Source organism: Mustelus asterias (genome assembly GCF_964213995.1).
Source record: "Mustelus asterias chromosome 26 unlocalized genomic scaffold, sMusAst1.hap1.1 SUPER_26_unloc_18, whole genome shotgun sequence".
Classification (NCBI taxonomy): Eukaryota; Metazoa; Chordata; class Chondrichthyes; order Carcharhiniformes; family Triakidae; genus Mustelus; species Mustelus asterias.
The window spans coordinates 791021-810527 of record NW_027590085.1 but is presented as its reverse complement, the minus strand read 5'-3'; the positions used below and the strand labels follow the sequence as shown (position 1 = coordinate 810527).

Below are 19507 nucleotides of genomic sequence, written 5' to 3'. Positions count from 1 at the left end.
AACCCCAGCAACCCCTTTGTGTCGTCGGCAAACTTACCAACCCATCCCTCCACTTCCTCATCCATGTCATTTATGAAAATGACAAACAGCAAGGGTCCCAGAACAGATCCCTGGGGCACACGACTGGTGACCGACCTGCCTTTAGAAAAAGACCCATCGATACCCACTCTCTGCCTCCTTTGGGCAAGCCAGTTCTGGACCCACCGGGCAGCAGCCCCTTGGATCCCATGCCCTCTCACTTTTTCCAGAAGCTTTGCATGGGGGACCTTATTGAACGCCTTGCTAAAATCCATATAAACCACATCTACCGCCTTCCCTTCGTCAATGTGTTTAGTCACATTTTCGAAAAACTCAAAAAGGCTCGTAAGGCACGATCCGCCCTTGACAAAGCCATGCTGAGTATTCTTGAGCATACTAAACCTCTCCAAATGCTCCTATATCCTGTCCCTCAGGATCTTCTCCAAGATCCTGATTTGTGCAAGATTTGCAAGCAGTCAACGGTGCAGCTGTGTCTAGAGCCCCTAATGTTCCGAATCCGTATACCATTTTAGCGCAGATTCCACCCGAGAGCAGATGGTTCTCGGTAGTAGACCTTGCGAATGCATTTTTTTGTATACCTGTCCACCCAGATAGTCAGTGCTGGTTTGCTTTTTCGTTTAAAGGAAATTCCTATACATTCACCAGGCTGTGCCAGCGGTATTGTGAGCCCCCCACGATCTATAATGAGGTACTGAAAAGGAGTTTAGAACCGCTGGTCTTGTCCTCTGGGACAGATCTCCTGCAGTATGTGGATGACTGCCTGATTGTGGCTCCCACCAAGGAACAATGTGAAAGTGACACTGTTGCGCCACCTAGCTGGAGAAGGACACAAAGCGAGTCTCTCCAAGTTACAATTTGTACAAGAACAAGTAAAGTTTCTAGGGCATCTGATATCAGGACAGGGCAAAGCTCTGGAGCAAAGTAGAGTAAAAGCGATCCAGGAAATCCCAAAGTCAAAGACGAGAAAATAATTGTTGCCCTTTCTGGGCATGTGCTCATATTGTCGAACCTTTGACCCCAATTATGCCGTTCTCGAGGCCCCTCTGATTGGCATAGCCCATGGAAAGGGCCTACAGGCTCATGGTGTACTTAACTGGACCCCTGAAGCAGGGCAGGCGTTTAGAGATTTGAAGCTAGCATTGCAGACTACACCAACCCTAGGACTACCCAATCCAAATAAGCCTTTCACCGAAGCAGTGGATGAAAAGAGAGGTTGCATGACATCGGTGCTGCTGCAAGAGCATGGGGGAAGGCTCAGACCAGTGGTGTATTTCTCCGCTAAACTAGATCCAGTAGCAGCGGGGCTGCCCACCTGCCTGAGGGCAGTTGCGGCGGCTGAGAAAGCAGTAAACGCTTCGAGAGATATTGTGGGTTACAGTGACTTAACACTGCTTGTACCACATGCGGTCTCACTTCTCCTCTTAGAACAAAAAACAGCTCACATGTCCGCAGCCAGATGGCTAAGGTATAACACGGTGCTGTTGGAGATGCCAAACGTCACAGTTTAAAGGTGCACCGTATTAACCCTGCCACTCTCCTCCCCACTGCAGATGATGGGGAACCACAGGATTGTGTTGCCCTGACTAATGAGGTTTGCAGTCCAAGACCTGACCTGCAGGACATTCCGTTACAAAATCCCGACCTGGAACTGTTTGTGGATGGATCTGCTTTCAGGGACCAGGAGATGGGCCAAAACCTGGTGGGATATGCTCTAGTTACGCTACATGACACAGTAAAAACAGAACCACTCCCCAGGCATTTGTCAGCGCAGACTGCAGAGCTTGTGGCCCTCACGGAGGCATGTAAACTCGCAAAGGGAAAGTCCGTTATTATCTATACAGATAGTAGATATGCCTTTGGGGTGACCCATGATTTTGGGACACTATGGAAACATAGAGGCTTCTTAACGTCAACGGGCAAGCCGATCACACATCATGCGCTGATTTCTGATCTCTTGGAGGCAGTCCTTTTACCCAATGTTATAGCAGTCTGTAAGTGTGATACGCACACTGGAAATGCTGATCCAGTCTCACAGGGAAACGCCAGAGCAGATGCGATAGCAAAAGCAGCGGCGCAGCAGGCCATTAGTGATAATGCAAACATGCCAATGTTACCAGTTTCTAACCCAACAGCGGACCTACAGGATTTGCAGTCACAAGCCTCGCCCGGCGAGAAGAGGGAATGGTCAAAGGTACAAGAAGGGGTATGGTCCGGCCCCAATGGAAAACCATGCTTGCCAAAAGCATTGTTCCCACACTATGCTAAATTGACACACGGGAAGGACCATGTGCCAAAAGGAGGGATGTTCAGGGGTATCTCTGCATACTGGTACACTAGCGGCTTCACTAATTACTCTGAAAAATTTTGTGAACGATGTGTCATCTGTGCTACTAATAATGTAGGAAGAGGAATAAAGATGAGTCAGGGAGCGCACCCAGAAAGACAGAGACCCTTCGAACACATTCAGATGGACTTTATCCAACTCTCCTCAAGCGATGGGAAAAAATACTGCTTGGTGATGGTTGATATGTTCACTAAGTGGAAAGAGACGTTCCCTACAGCTAGACAAGATGCTAGTGCAGTTGCCAAAGCTCTGCTAACGGAAATAATCCCGCGGTCGGGTATACCAGAAAAGATCAGTAGCGATAATGGCACACATTTTGTGAACCAGGCGCTTAAGCAAGTGGGAGAATGCTTGGGTATAGACCTCAGACAGCATTGTGCATACCACCCAGAAAGTGGGGGAGCAGTAGAAAGGGAAAACGCTACCTTCAAGAACAAGTTAGCAAAATGCTGTGATGAGATGGGAACGCCATGGACAAAAGCCCTGCCCGTAGTGTTAATGTACATGAGCACCAGGATAAGGGGAAGAGCTAACTTGAGCCCATTTGAGATACTCTTTGGCAGACCACCTAACACTGGGATTGGGCCAAAACCTGTTATAAGAACCCTAACCAGTCATTGTGAGGATGAAATGCTACATTATTGTACAAAACTTTCTGCAGTTTTGTCTCAAGTACAGGCCCAAGTGAAGGAAGCCCTACCACGACCAGCAGAGGGAAAACTGCATGACCTACGACCAGGCGAGTGGGTAGTGGTAAAGGATTTTAGAAAGAAGAGTTGGAAAGCCAGAAGGTGGTTGAGACTATTCCAGGTGCTCCTTGTGACGCAGACAGCAGGAAAGGTAGCAGAGAGGGCTACGTGGTTTCACACCAGCCATTGCAAGCGAGTACCAGAATCCCAGCAAGCACCAGACGAGGCAACATGAAGCGGACAGGATCGCACCCCATGAAACTCCTGATTCTCCTGGCGGAGCTGGTGATGGGAGGAATCCCTGAAGTGACAGTGACATTGACCAAGGGAGAAACGGGAACGTTCACATGTGAACCATGGCCTTATCCTCCTAGTAGGGGTTATGATCATGGCGATTATTAACGAAATGACAAGTACCTATGTAGGGACCCCTGTGGCCCATCCGATTGGCACCTGGTGGTAGTAACTACAGCCAAAGGTACCCCTCACACTGGCAATCGCTTCAGTATAGTTGTGACCACTGGAACTATCATATACTCAGTGCCCGAAGGTCAACAAAAACCAACATCAGCGTCGACGGAGGAGTCTGACAGAAGACGGGACAGGAGTCCCTCGAGGCTACGAAGGCTATACGCTGGCTGACCCGTGGACTGCTCCGGGAGCTAATATAGGATGGTCAATGTTTATTGTAGTAGGCACTGCTGTGGCCATCAACAAGATTAACGGACTAGCATGGTCAGTCCTAAGGCGCGCCAACGAAACTGAAGCAGCCCTAACTATGGTAGATGGAGAAATGACGGCTATTAGAACCGCCGAAATTCAACACAGATTGGCCTTGGATATTTTACTGGCGGAGCAGGGAGGCGTCTGCAAACTGCTTAGTACATCCTGCTGTTTTTATATACCTGACGAACATGAGAACATAACTAATGTCATTAAGCATATGAGAGATGCCATTCGGGTGCCCCCGGCAGCAGACAATTCTTGGTTTGCTTGGCTCACCCAGCTGTGGGGAGGCTGGGGGTACTGGATGATAAATGTAATGATACCAGTAGTGATCGGGCTTGTATTCCTACTATGCATGGGACCGTGCGTCTGCCAGTTTTTGCAGAGAATTGTTACAACAAGCCTGGCTCGCGACTACTGAATGCTGAGACAATCTGACTCGGAGGAAATGGAAGAGGCAATTGAATGGATACCTCCGTTCAGAGACGAACTGTCAATGGACTAAATGCTTATAATGTATAACTGTTGTGTGACAATCGTTCCCTATATCATATACCAAAGATTAATGATGGCATTGCAATGGTCATACCTGATGAATGTACTTTGAGTAAAATACTGTACAAAGCTAAGAGAATCTAAATAACGCTTGAGTAGCTTGTTGAAATTGAACCTTACAATTTTAATGAGGTATTGTCATAGAATGACAACAGGGGGAATTGTAATGGAAAATTTTAACATAAGGAACAAAGCAGACAACAGGTCCAGAGGGCCAAACCTTGGCTATTTCGATAAGGAGGAACTAAAATGATTAAAACTCAAGGTTGAGCAGCTGCACAAGGGGGTGGTTGGGAAACTGCAGAAGTGAACAGAATAATGAGAACTAGCTGAATGAGGAAGATAAGACAGTACAGTTAGAAGGAGAAAAACAACTCCTTATACGGAATGGAAAAATACTAATATTGTATTAGCTCATTACTGCCTGGGTGTCTGTGTAGCCCGCCTAGCAGCAGAATAGGTATAAAGACTGTAGTTTGCTGTACTCGGGCGCGCCTTCCCCCCGCCCCCTGCCCCCCCCCACCCTCTCGAGTGGCAGGAGGAACGCGTCCTCTGCAGAGTAAAAATAAAGTTTGCTCCTATCCATGACTGACCGTCTCTGAATCCTATTTTTCCACCACACCTACACATCTTTGCACAATAAGGACAATTTTACCACGGTCATTCCAGCTACACAGCATATCTTTGGAGTGTGGGCAGGAACTTCCCCGTGGTGGGGAAGTTGTTGGAGAAGATTCTTAGAGATAGGATGTATGCGCATTTAGAAAGGAATAAACTCATTAACGATAGTCAACATGGTTTTGTGAGAGGGAGGTCATGCCTCACTAACCTGGTGGTGTTTTTTGAAGAAGTGACCAAAATGGTTGACGAAGGAAGGGCCGTGGATGTTGTCTATATGGACTTTAGTAAAGCGTTTGACAAAGTCCCTCATGGTAGGCTAGTGAAAAAGGTTGGATCCCATGGGATAAAGGGGGAGGTGGCTAGATGGGTGGAGAACTGGCTTGGTCATAGAAGACAGAGGGTGGTAGTGGAAGGGTCTTTTTCCGGCTGGAGGCCTGTGACTAGTGGTGTACCGCAGGGCTCTGTATTGGGACCTCTGCTGTTTGTGATTTATATAAATGATCTGGAAGAAGGAGTAACTGGGATGATCAGTAAGTTTGCGGACGACACAAAACTGGCAGGACTTGCAGATAGTGAGGAACATTGTCAGAGGCTACAGAAGGATATAGATAGGCTGGAAATTTGGGCAAGGAAATGGCAGATGGAGTTCAATCCTGATAAATGCGAAGTGATGCATTTTGGTGGGAATAATGTAGGGAGGAGCTACACGATAAATGGAAGAACCATAAAGGGTGTAGAGACGCAGAGGGACCTGGGTGTGCAAGTCCACAGATCCTTGAAGGTGACGTCACAAGTGGAGAAGGTGGTGAAGAAGGCATATGGCATGCTTGCCTTTATAGGACGGGGCATAGAGTATAAGAGTTGGGGTCTGATGTTGCAGATGTATAGAACGTTGGTTCGGCCGCATTTGGAATACTGCGTCCAGTTCTGATCGCCACACTACCAGAAGGACGTGGAGGCTTTGGAGAGAGTACAGAGGAGGTTTACCAGGATGTTGCCTGGTATGGAGGGGCTTGGTTATGAGGAGAGATTGGGGAAACTGCGGGTGTTCTCCTTGGAAAGACGGAGGATGAGGGGAGACTTAATAGAGGTGTATAAAATTATGAAAGGCATAGATAGGGTGAACGGTGGGAAGCTTTTCCCCGGGTCGGTGGTGACGTTCACGAGGGGTCATAGGTTCAAGGTGAAGGGGGGGAGGTTTAACGCAGATATCAGAAGGACATATTTCACACAGAGGGTCGTGGGGGCCTGGTACGTGTTGCCGGGCAAGGTGGTGGAGGCGGACACACTGGGAACGTTTAAGACTTATCTAGACAGCTATATGAACGGAATGGGAATGGAGGGACACAAAAGAGTGGTCTAGTCTGGACCAGGGAGTGGCGCGGGCTAATTGTTCCTTGTTTCTCGTTTCAAGGCTTCATTCTATTATCATCTTGCTGGTGCCAGTACAGAGCGAGACTGCGGATAGTTGGGAACCTGTCTCGGGGGCAGAGAATTCATATGGTGTCGTGGAAGTGGAAATGACTAGGGTTGGGAAGCATTTTCCGATCGGGGCCATTGTGATCTCCTGGACTCGTTTCGATCGCCTCAGGGGGTCGGAGAGGAATTTCCCAGATTTTTTTTCCCCATATTGGCCCTGTGGTTTTTCACTCTGGGTTTTCGCCTCTCCCTGGAGATCACATGGTCTGGAATGGGGGGGTGGGGGTGAGTTAATAGGTTGTAATGAACAAAGCATCGTAGCTGTGAGGGACAGCTCGGTGGATAGGATATTGGTATGTAGATAGGCTGGAAAATTGGGCGGGGATCCTGGATTCAGGATTCAATCCTGGACCGGGGAGCGCCGCGGGCTTGGAGGGCCGAAGGGCCTGTTCCTGTGCTGTATTGTTCTTTGTTATTTGTTCTTGAACCAGAGCACCCACAGGAAACACAGGCAGACGCGGGAAGAATGTACAAACTCCACACCGATGGTCACCCAAGGCTGGAATTGAATCTGGTCACTGGCGCTGTGATACAGCTGTGCTCACCGCTGTGTCACCATGCCAAGCCTTTCATAAATCCATGTTGGCCCTGTCTAATCCTGTCATTGATTCCTCAGTGTTCTGTTATCACTTCCTTTACTCAAGACTACTGAAATATCAATGTCAGACTAACAGATCTGCAGTTGCCCGGTTTCCTGTAACCCCACATATTTACGCTGTTAATCCCCCTCAGCTACACATCTTGAACAAAGGGGCAGTTCAGCATGCCAAATCCACCTAACCTGCGCATTTCGTGGGCTGTGGGAGGAAACAGGAGCACCCGGAGGAAACCCAGACGGAAACAATTAGAACATGCAAACTCCACACAGGCAGTCGTCCAAAGTTGGAATGAATACGGGTCCCTGACGCTGTGAGTCAGCAGTGCTAACCACGTTGCCACATCTTCGCTTAATCTAATGCAGTCCTTGAATTAGCAACGGCTGGAACACTTCTGCTGCTGTTTTACAATTGAAAGGAACGTATTGTTTGTTGGAAACGCCACACATTTTTGCACATCACCATGTATAAAACAGCTTGTTTTGTGTTTGGCTGGAACATGCTTCTCCGGTAAATTGCTTGAATACATTCTGTGAACTAATCTTCTATTCAACTGTTGACAATCTGATTCATGCAGAAGACCTAATTCAGAAGCGAATTATACAGTAAATGGAAGAACCCATCAGAGCATTGACCTACAGAGGGATCTGTGCGTACAAGTGCACAGATCCCTGAAAGTGGCAACACAGGTGGATGAAGTGGTCAAGAAGGCAGAGAGCATGCTTGTTTTCATCGACCGCGGCATCGAGTATAAAAGTTGGGAAGTGTGAAACTTTAGCAAGGCCACATTTGTAATATTGCTTGCAGTTCTGTTCGGCACACTACCAGAAGGATGTGGATGCTTTGGAGAGGGTGCAAATACGATTTACCAGAATGTTGCCTGATCAAAATGTGTTCAGGTATGAGAAGAGGTTGTATAAACACAAATTGTTTTCACTACAAAAAGGGAGACTGAGGGGTGACCTGATAGAGGAGACACAATTATGAGAGGCATTGACATGCTGGATAGTCAGAGACTTTTTCCCAGTGTGGAATGGTCAACTACAAGAGGGCACAGGATGAAGGTGAGAGGAGCAAAGTTTAGGGGAGATGTGTGGGGTACGTTTTCACACAGAGCGTGGTGGGCGCCTGGAATGCACTGCCAATGGAAGTGGTGGAAGCAGTCATGTTACCAATGTTCAAGAAGTACCTTGATAGACATATGAACAAGAGATGAACAGAGGAATAGAAACCTCGTATGGACAGTAAGGACTGGGTCTGACTAAGGATGAGGAGCAACCACAGGCTTGGTGGGCCGAAGGGCCTGTTACTCTGTTGTGTGGTCCTTTGTTCGTCTTTGTGCATGGAGATTAAAATCGCCCGTGATTATTGCAGTATGTTTTTAAAAGACCCCATTATTTTTCCTGTATACTTTGTCAGAGATTCTGAATATTATTCGGGGCCTATAAATGATTTCCACAAGTGAAGTTTTAACTTTGCTAATTCTTTTCTCAACCCAAACTGATTTTGCATCTTGATCATTGGAACTAAGTTCACCTCTCGCGACTGCACTGTCACCTGTTACTAAAAGCGAGACTCCACCACCATGTCCTGTCCTACATTTACTGTCATCTATTCACTCTCCCCCTTTTCACAGATCAATGGATGCTGTGTCCGGGGAGAGCTGTGCACATCTCATGAGGAGGAGAGGACCTCAGAGGGTGAACCATAACATTATTCCCCTCCTCCCTTAACATAAGAATTTGTAGGACTGTAGGATTGCTCAGGGATCAGAGAGAGAAGCAACAGTAGTCACAGGAAAAGCAATTTTCCTTATTCATAACTGACGCCAATAGTAATGGGCAGTGTTTTTATACAAATACCAATGTTGAAATTATATTGTTGAATATTCAGTTATTATAAACACAATCTCACAGAGTCTGCTACTTACTACAGTTCCTGTATTTTACAGTCCGGATTCCTCAGAGCCACAGACAGCCGCTTCACTCCTGAATCTCCCAGTTTATTGTAACCCAGATGCAGATATTTCAGTGAGCGGTTTGTACTGAGAGCAGAGGCCAGGTCCTCAGCACAAGAATCTGTGAGATCAACATCTTTCAGACTGGAGATCAGAGAGAGAAAAATAACAGGAATCAGGGTAAATCCACAGTGTTTTTAAAAATAAGATCATTGACAATAATAATGTACAGCGCGGGACATTCAAGAAACACAACTTCAGTTGATACAGAAGGCAAAATTATATTAATGTTGTAAATTTGAAATATGAATAAATATGTTGGAAACTCTCATCAGGTCAGGCAATATCTGTGAAGATAGAAACAGATTTAGTTTCAGTTCAATTAGCTAAACTTAGAAATTGGAAATAGCAGTGAATTAAATTGTTTTAAGTGTCAGGAAGCTGGGGATGAGCGGGTGGCTCAGAAGGATCAAAATGGAAGTGCCGGAGTGATTAAATGACAAAAAGGACGATGGTGCAAGAGAAGAGCACAGGATTCCCATTTCCTTACCCTGAGTCACAGGGAGGGACATGGGATGTTCAGTGGCTCAGGAATGGAGCGTGTCGTGGGGTTGAAGATGATGAGAGGAAATCTTTTTCACACTGCCAGTGGTTCGGATCTGGAACTACAGCCGGGAAGTGTGGTGGAGGTCGGCTGCATCGAAGCAGTCAAAAAGCAATTAGATTATTAGGATATAACGAATGAGCGAGGATACGAGAAAAAGGCTGGAGAATGACACAAATTCCTAATGCTAATTAGGTGAGCTGGTGCAGACACGATGGGCCAATTTGCCTCATTTTCCAAATGGCCCTCGATTGGCCAAATGGCCGTTACAATTCTGTGAAGATATTGGTTGGAAATGTATCGATATTACAACTGGAAGTTGGTGATGTTGCAGTGTGGACAGAGTTAGTAGCCATAGTCCCCAATGAAATGTTAATACTTCTTTCCAATAGCGAGAGACAATTTGTAACATGTAGCTTCAGGGACACAACTGAGTAAACGTGGGGCAATGGGATGAGATGGGACTCCATGAACCCCACAGCTGGTAAGAGGACTAAACACTCAACATTAGCATCATTCTACGTCACACTCGAGACACCAAACAAAATGAACTAACCAACTTCACACATCGTCAGAACGGGCACATTAATGTCTGACAGGTGAGGGGGAATCTGTCCACTCAGGCAGCACAGGCAGAATCACAGAATTGTTGCAGAGCAGAAGGAGACCATTCAGCCCATTGTGTCTGCACTGACTCTCCGAATGAGCAACTCACTAAGTGTCATTCCCCCACCTAGCCCCAAAACCCTGTGCATTCCAGAGCTTAACCACTGGCTGCAGGGGAAGGCCCCATTCAGGCAAGGCTGGCACCAGATTTAAAGGCAGCCAGCAGCACTTTTAAAGGCTCTGCAGGGAGCAGTGAGGGAGCCCTGGTTAATGAACAAAGGGCTGAAATGGCAGAAGGCAGATTCAACCCAATTCGCTGACACTTCCCTGGAAATTTTCAAGGCGACATCGGTTTGGAGTGAAGTTCTGTTCCTTCAAGACTCGAGGCGGAGGCCTGTCCCATCACGCAAAGCAAGTATGGATGGAAGCTGCCAAGACCCAGAGCAGGCAGCACTTGGCTGCAGTGAGGCAAAAGATCAAAAACCCGACATGTTCTGACAAGGTGAGCGTTAAGCGTACAGGCTGATATGTGAATAAGGATGAAAGAGAAATTATAGAAATAACATCTCCACCCAGACACTGGCAATGTCCAGACAGCAGCATCAATCTTCAGGAACATGTCATCCTCTCTGTACCATTGTGCGCTGCAAACTACCCAGCTTTCAGGAGAAGAGTGACCACGACACCTCACAACCCTGCCACAGCAACCTCTAAGACGTGCCGGATCATTGAAACAGATGCCATCATCTCACGTGAGAACACCATCTACCAGGTGCAGGGTACCTATTCTTGCAACTCGGTCAAAGTTGTCTACCTGATACGCTGCAGGAAAGGATGTCCCGAGGCATGGTATATTGGGGAAACCATGCAGATGCTACGACAACGGATGAATGAACACCACTCGACAGTCACCAGGCAAGACTGTTCTCTTCCTGTGGGGGAGCACTTCAGCGGTCACGGGCATTCAGCCTCTGATCTTCGGGTAAGCGTTCTCCAAGGCGGCCTTCACGACACACGACAGCGCAGAGTCGCTGAGCAGAAACTGATAGCCAGGTTCCGCACACATGAGGACGGTCCAAACCGGGATGTTGGGTTTATGTCACACTATCAGTAACCCCCATCAGCTTGCCTCCTGGACTTGCAGAATCTCACTGGCTGTCCTGTCTGGAGACAATACGCATCTCTTTAACCTGTGCTTAATGCTCCCTCCACTCTCATTGTCTGGAACTTTAAGACCTGGTTGGCTGTATAGATTCGCATTCTAATCAGTATTCTGTACCTTGATTTTGTGTCTCTGTGCTCTGTTTGAGAGCAAATTTCCACTGCATCTGACGAAGGAGCAGCGCTCCGAAAGCTAATGGCATGTGCTACCAAATAAACATGTTGGACTTTAACCTGGTGTTGTTAAAACTCTTACTGGGTTCCGGAAAGCCAGAGATGACTGCTGCACTGCCAACACTGAGTTACCATCCTGGTGGTCTCATGATGGGCAGTCTGGCAGCACCATAGGCTTGTGTGTGTCTTTGATGGGTGATTAACAATGGAAGTTTATGTGCTTGTAGAAGACAGCGTCAGAGAAGGAGCCAAGAGTGAGACTGTCTGGATTTTTATGCCAATGGAAGATGAAGTGCTGGAACTGGGAGGCCTGGAGCCTGACTGGGCAATCGCTGATGGTGAGCTGGGTTGTGGATCCAGAGAGTGAGTGAGTGAGTGAATAGATGGGCACAGGAGCGTCTCTGCTTCTGAGTCCAAAACCTGATGATTTCGTGTCCTCCATTGGTCATATGGAGCTCTGGATTAGGAACAGTCTCCAGGACATGTTGGAATGTGCATTACCCTCTAACATTCTTCACTCTCTCACAAATCAACAGTTGCTGCGAGACGGAGACAAGTGTCGACCTCGGAAGAAGAGGAGGGGTTCACAGACGCTGCTCTTTCACATTATTCCCCATAACCTCCACCAGAGCAGATACTGCCTCACACGATTAGCAGAGGGGTTACAAACTGTCAGCACACGACAGCACACACAAACCCAAACAGCTGATGGAGGCAGCAATAGTTGAGTTCACTCACACTTCGAGGGGAGAGGACATTGCCAGCTTCATGAAGATGAAATGTGACTGGAATCTTCAACAACGCAACAGATACTGGAGCTGCAGCATAAGATATTTTAACATTCGGTGGAGTTTCCAAAGGCTGTGTGTATCCATACACAAAGAATGGAGGAGTCAATCCAGGCCAGCAGTGTTACCATGTCTCAGGTATGAGCACAAACGATGACCTCCATGGAGAGATTGGTGACCTTCATGGAGAGTGACATCCAGCTTAGCACCCACTGGAGACACACAGAGACCTGCTTGTTATCACCACCTCCATGAGCTCTGTGAAGCAGTGGCTGGACGAGAGGAGAAAATGCGCCTGGAGTCACTCTTCAGCTGAGGGGCTCCTCTCAGGATGCCCCTGGTGTGGGCAGTGCGTCGTCTTCTGTTCCGACCGTGACACAAGCACTTCATGAAGCTATGATGACAGGGACAACTCCAGCATCTGTGCAGAGGACGCACAGTCGGTCGGATCCTTCCAGGACTCAAAATCCAATGACAAAGGCCACGGTAATCGAAATTCCCAGAGGAGAGAGGTAAAGATCCTGTCTGTAGCTGAGCAGAAAGTGCGGGGATGGCTGTGGTTCTCATGGTAGGGTTGCCTCCTTGGGTTTCACAGGGTGATACTTTGTTGTTTGCCGGTCACCTCGTTCAGCATGTGTTTTAAATAAATGCAGACATGGCGCACTACTAAAAAAATCCTTCACCACATTACAGGGTTTTCAACAGTTCACTGGGAATGAGAGATCAGAAATATTACATTGAATGAGGTGAATACATTTCCAATGTCTTTGTCTCATATAGTGACGGCTCCAGAGAAATGGTGGAACATTCACAGAAACAGTAACGGGGAGCAGAAGGTGGACGATGTATTACATTGAATGGCGGTGTGAGTAAGACTCATGCAACATTTTTCTGTAATAGTTAATCTCCATCCTCCCTGACGCCTACCCCATGGTCACTGGCCTGTGGTCCATGGGGTTCCTCATCATGAAGCATCTGGTCAACATCGCACTTGTTCAAAGTCACACTTTGTTCAAAGCATCTCCACTCTAACTCCAAATTGTATAGAGCACAGCACAACACCAGGGCATTTGAGACCCTTGCTGGGTATATTGAAGGGTTCCATCAGATCTATCTTTAAAAACCCTATGGCCTGCTCAATGGTCACTCTAGTGGCCCCGTAGCAGATGTTGTATCTCTCCTCTGTCACTGTGTTTGGGTTACACACAGGCACAATTATCCATCCCTTCAGTGGGTAGCGCTGGTCTTTATTAATTCTTTCATAGGATGATGTTGTTACGGGTAATGTCAAAACTTGCAGCAAATCCCCCATTGCATTGAGAAGGGGGTGGTGAGCCATCTTCTTAAATACTGCAGCCATCCAGTACAGTGCCGCTGGGAAGGGACATCCAGGACTATGATCCCATAATAATGATGGCAAAGCAATACTTTCCAAGTCAGAATGTTGCGTGGCTTGGAAAGGAATTTGAAGCTGGTTGGTGTTCTAGTTTTCTGATATCCTTGCCCATCTCGGTGATAATTAGTACATATTTGGAGTATGTTGTCACAGGAAATTTGGTGAGTTGCGACAATCCACCTTGTACGTGGTACACATTGCTGGCACTGTGTGTCAGTGATAGAGAGAGTCAATGTTGAATTTGGTAGATGGCCTGCTGATCCATTGAGCTCCTCTGCCATGGATGAACTTCTTGAATGTTTTTGAAGCTTCACTCATTCCAGCAAGATGAGCGGATTCCATCACACTGCTGACTTGTGCCCTGTTGACGGAGAACAAGCATTTGCGAGACAGGAGGCGAGTTGCTCATCTCTGAATTCACAGGCCGTGTTCTACCCTTGGAGCCAGAGTATTTACAGTTCAGTTTCTGTTCAATGGTCCCAGTGCGCCCCCACCACCCAGATGTTGATGGCCGAGGATTCTGCGATGGTGAAGAGAATATGGTTAGAATGCCTTCTGTTTGTGATGATCCTTGCCTGCCACATGTGGAGTGAAACATTGCTTGCTATTTATCAGGTTAACCCTGAATGTTCTTCAGCCCTTCAGCCCCTTGCTCCGACGAAATATCATCCAAACTCGAAGCGTTAGCTGTTCTCTCTCCACAGAAGCTGTGAGACCTGCTGAGCCTTTCCAGCATTTTCTGTTTTGTTCAGATCTTGCTGTTTATAGACATGGACTGCTTCAGCATCTGAGAAATTGTGATCAGTACTGAGCATTGTGAAGTCATTAGTGACCATCCTCACTTCTGACCTTATAATGGAAGGAAGGTCATTGATAAGGCAATTGAAGGTGGTTGGGATTCGGACATCACCCTGAGGAACTCCTGCAGTGATGCTCACAAGGCATTGGAAGGATTGCACATTGTCTGATGATCAAGAGCAGACTGATGGAACAGTAATTCACCAGACTGGATTTGTCCTGCTTTGTTCCACATTGTGGAATAGATCCAGTGTTGGAGTTGTACTGGAACATCTTTGCGAGGGGAATGGCTAGTTATGGAACACAATTCTTCAGTACCATTGCTGGGGTATTGCCAGGTTGACAGATTTTGCAGGACGCAGTGCCTCAGTCATTTGTTTACCTCACATGCAGTGAATCAAATTGACATCTATAATGCTGGGGACCTCACGAGGAGGCCGAGATTAATCTTCCTACTCGTCACTTCTGGCTGAGGATGGCTGCTAATGTTTCAGCGTCGTCGTTTGTACTGATGCTCTGGCCTCCCTCATCAGTAATGATGGGATTCTTGTGGCTTGTATATAGAATCATAGAATTCCCAGAGTGCAGAAGGAGGCCATTTGGCCCATCGAGTCTGCACCAATTTTTTGAAAGAATATCTTACCCAGGCCCTGTCTCTAAAACTCCACATATATGGCCCACTGATCCCCATAACCTACACACCTTGAGACTGCTAGGGACAACTTAGCATAGCCAATCAACCGAACCTGCACATCTTTGGACTGTGGAAGGAAACTGGAGCACCCGGAGGAAACCCACACAGACACGGGGAGAAAGTGCAAACTCCACACGTACAGTCACCCAAAGCCGGAATTGAACCATGGTCCCTGGCGATGTGAGGCAACAGTGCTGACCACTGTGCCACCGTGTCGCCTAATGTTAACGGCATGTCCAACATTTGTTCCATGTCTAACACTATTTATGACTGGATATGGCAAGACTGCAGATCTTTGATCTGATCCATTGGTTTTGGTATGATTGAGCTCGGTCTATCATATGCTGCTTCCGCTCTCTGGTCTGCAAGTGGCCGTGCGCTGGAGCTTCACCAGGTCCACATCTCATTTTTAGATATACCCAAGTCAAATTTGTTCATGTTTGTAAAGACAATTAGCCATCGTAACACTGAACTGATTGCTGGGGAAAGCCACTGTAAGCTTCCTCGAACTGAAAGAGTGCAGTTCGCCACTCCTGTCAGTCTCACAGATAACTTCATATCCATGCTGCCATTGCCTGTTTTATTTCATTGTCTTTAATTTTGCTGCCAAGCTCGTTATGTGTCTATTAATAGCGGACAGCGTTTCTAACACGAATATTGATAGCTATGGTACTTGTAATATCATTATTTGTGTTGTTAAAACCACTGCCCATTATTAATACGGATATAATTCCGACTATTTTGTACTGTGATTATTACCATTGGCAGCTGAGCTGAGCCTTGAGCTCATAAATTCACGAGTTCATAACATGTAGGAGCAGAATTAGGCCATTCTGCCCATGGGGTCCGCTCTGCCATTCGATCATGGCTGATATGCTCCTCATCCCCATTTTCCTGCCTTCTCCCCATAACCCTTCAAACCATTACCAATTAAAAATCTGTCTCAATCCTTCGTAATTTACTCACTGTCCCTGCGTCCACCGCACTCTGTATTAAATTTGGTACCCCTTATCCTAAAACTCAAAGAACAAAGAGCAGTACAGCACAGGAAACAGACCCTTCGGCCCTCCAAGCCTGTGCCGCTCATCATAGAATGCCCCACCAGCGGAAGCTACTTTATCCAAACCTTTTATCATCTTCTATATTTCAATTGCATCTCCCCTCATTCTTCTCAATTTCAGAGGGTATGGGCCTAAAATGTTCAATCTCTCTTCATGCGACAAACCCCTCATCTCTGGAATCAATCTAGTGAACCTCTTCTGAACTGCCTCCAATGCCACTACATCTTTCCTCAAATAAGGTGACCAAAACTGTGCACAATACTGCAGGTGCAGCCTCACCTTGGAAAGTTGCAACAGTACTTTCTCACTTTTATATTCGATTCCTTTAGCTGTGAATGCCAACATTCCATTCACTTTCTTTATTATCTGCTGTCGCTGCATCAGAGTTCACTGGGATTCATGAACGAGGGCATCCATATTCCTCTGCACCAAAGCACCCTGAATTCTCTCCCCGTTTAGATGATAAGTCGCCTTGCTATTTTTCCAACCAAAATGCAGGACCTCACACTTATCCACGTTCAAGTCCATCTGCCACATTTTGGCCCACGCTCCTAACCTATCTATATCCATTCTTATTTCTGCATTGCAACTTACTGTCCCGCCTCCTGGGGTGTAAGAACTCCTGGGCTGTTAGCTCTGGAAATCCCTTCCTTGTCCTCTCCACCTCGATCTCTGCCTTAACTTTTAAACACAGTAAGAAGTTTAACAACACCAGGTTAAAGTCCAACAGGTTTATTTGGTAGCAAAAGCCACACAAGCTTTCGAGCCTCGAAAGCTTGTGTGGCTTTTGCTACCAAATAAACTTGTTGGACTTTAACCTGGTGTTGTTAAACTTCTTACTGTGTTTACCCCAGTCCAACGCCAGCATCTCCACATCTTAACTTTTAAAATGATCCTTCAGCTCCATTTAACACACATTTGAGTGTGGATCCCTCGGGATACAACTCATCAGATTTCAGTGTCATTTGATAACTGCCTTACCGAAAAACAGCAGTTTTGTACTTTTAATCAAACTGAGAAGGTTACAGACTTAAACATCTATAATCTGAATGACAAATTAACTAGTTTGAACATATGACCTCCCATCTATGGTATTTCTATAAGCATTTAATTGTTTTGTTCATCTTTTTTATTCTGCTGAATGCTTTGAGAATAATTATAAATGAATAATTAAAGCTTTCACTCCTGAATCTCGCTGTTTATTGTAATTCAGGTTCAGACACATCACTGACTGGTTTGTAATGAGTGCGGAGGTGAGAATATCTGTGGCTGTTGCTCCGACCTGGAGGTCAGAGAGGGAAAGATTACAGGAACCAGAGTAAATCCGTGGTGTTTAACAATAACATGAATACTGACAGGAATGATGTGTAGTGATTAGTAATGACACTAATACTGACACTGATAATAATTTACAGTGTCAGACATCCAATTATTATAAACAATCACACAAAGTCTGGCACTTACCTCAGTGCCTGTATTTTGCAGTCTGGATTCCTCAGAGTCGCAGACAGTACCTTCACTCCTGAGTCTCTCACGTTATTGTGACCCAGACTAAATGGAGAGAGTGAAAAACACATTAAAATCCGCTGAATTTTCACCAGGAAAAGAAAATGGGCCTATGTTTGTGTCAGAAACCGAGCACCAGTGGAGAACTGATTCAAGTTACGATACTACACCTGGTCATTTCAGTTGAATGGAAAAGAAAATATTCAGCAATGGAAAATGATGAAAAAATCGCTATCACTGGTTTGCCTCCTGGTGAAAACTACCTGTACGCCTCTCAAATAAGTATTTTTGTTCAATTGTTCATGGATGTGGGTGTCGCTGGCTCGACCAGCATTTGTTGCCCACTGCTAATGGCCCCTGGAGGGTGTGAGGGTAATTAGGGACGGGGCAATGAATGCCGGTCTAGCCAGCGATGTCCACACCCTGTGAACAAGCAAGTAATTTTTAAACATATCCTTCGTTCTGGTCTCATTTCCTGATCATCAGAATTACCCTCCTGAATCTCACTGACCCTGCCAGGATTTTATGAGAATTGTTCAATTTACTGAGAGCTGTGATTCCCTGTACTTCTTAACTCTTGACATTAGATTAATCTGTATAATATCTCAGGGTGAGTTAAAATGTGAAGCTGGAGGATCCATCCACTGGATTTTATACAACAAGGAAAGTTTATTCTCCCATTAGAAAGCTGAAATATTCCTGCTTGAACAGTTGATGGGGAAAGGAGTGTCTCCCACTTTATTCCACATTAAACAGGCTCCATATTTACTGCTGGTATGGCGAGTGTTCTATCTCTTGGAATTATCGGAAGTTCCCTCTTCCCAGTACATCCTCACATAGGAAAAGGATCAGTAAATCCTGTTTCATATCACTGACAGTTTGACTGGGGATTTCTTCATTCAGGAAATTCTGGTTTCCTCGGCTCAGATCTAATCTCTGCAGTCCTGCCACATTCAGTTGTGAATGGTAGTGCACGATGAAACAACAGAAGGAGGAGGCTCCACAAATATCCCATCCTAATGACGGAGGAGACTAGCACATCAGTGCAAGAGATATGGCTCAAATATTAGTAACTAACTTCAGTGGCTGAATCATCCAGAGGTCCCCAGCATCACACCGATGTCTTCAGCTAATACGATTCACTCCACATCGTGTCAAGAAACAGCTGAAGGCACAGGGTGCTGCAAAGATCATGGGTCTTGCCAACATTCCATTTATTGCAGTGAAGATTTCTGCTCCAGATGTTGCGCTGTCCCGAGCCAAGCTGTTCCAATACAGCTACAACACTGACATTTACCCAAAATAGTGGGAAATTTCCCAGGTATGACCATACACAAAAAAGAGAGAACAAATCCAATCTGCCCATTTACCACCCCATCAGTCTACTCTCGAGGCGTCATTGAGACTATCAAATGGCATTGAATTAGCAATGAACTGCTTGCTGAATCTGAGCTTGTGCTTAGTCAGGGTCACTCTGCTAACTACCTCATTACAGCCTTGATGCTAACACGGACAACAGAGGTGAACTCAGGATGTGAGATGAGAGTGTCTGCCCTTGACATCAAGGCAGAATATGACCACATGTAGCAGAAAGGAGACAGAGAAAAACTGAGGTCAATGGAAATGAGAGAAAAAAACTATCTGCCGGTTGGAGCAACACCAGCACAAAGGAAGATAGAACATAGAACATAGAACATAGAAAGCCACAGCACA

At 46.3% G+C, this 19507-nt stretch overlaps 1 protein-coding gene across 1 annotated transcript in view; it reads right to left on the bottom strand.

Moving 5' to 3' along the window:
* Positions 1-19507, bottom strand: part of LOC144482114 (NACHT, LRR and PYD domains-containing protein 3-like) — a 123382-nt gene that overhangs the window by 45034 nt on the left and 58841 nt on the right. The window contains exon 9 of the mRNA XM_078201348.1: positions 8980-9150. Within this exon, the coding sequence (XP_078057474.1) occupies positions 8980-9150 (171 nt within the window). The remainder of the gene's footprint in view (positions 1-8979; positions 9151-19507) is intronic.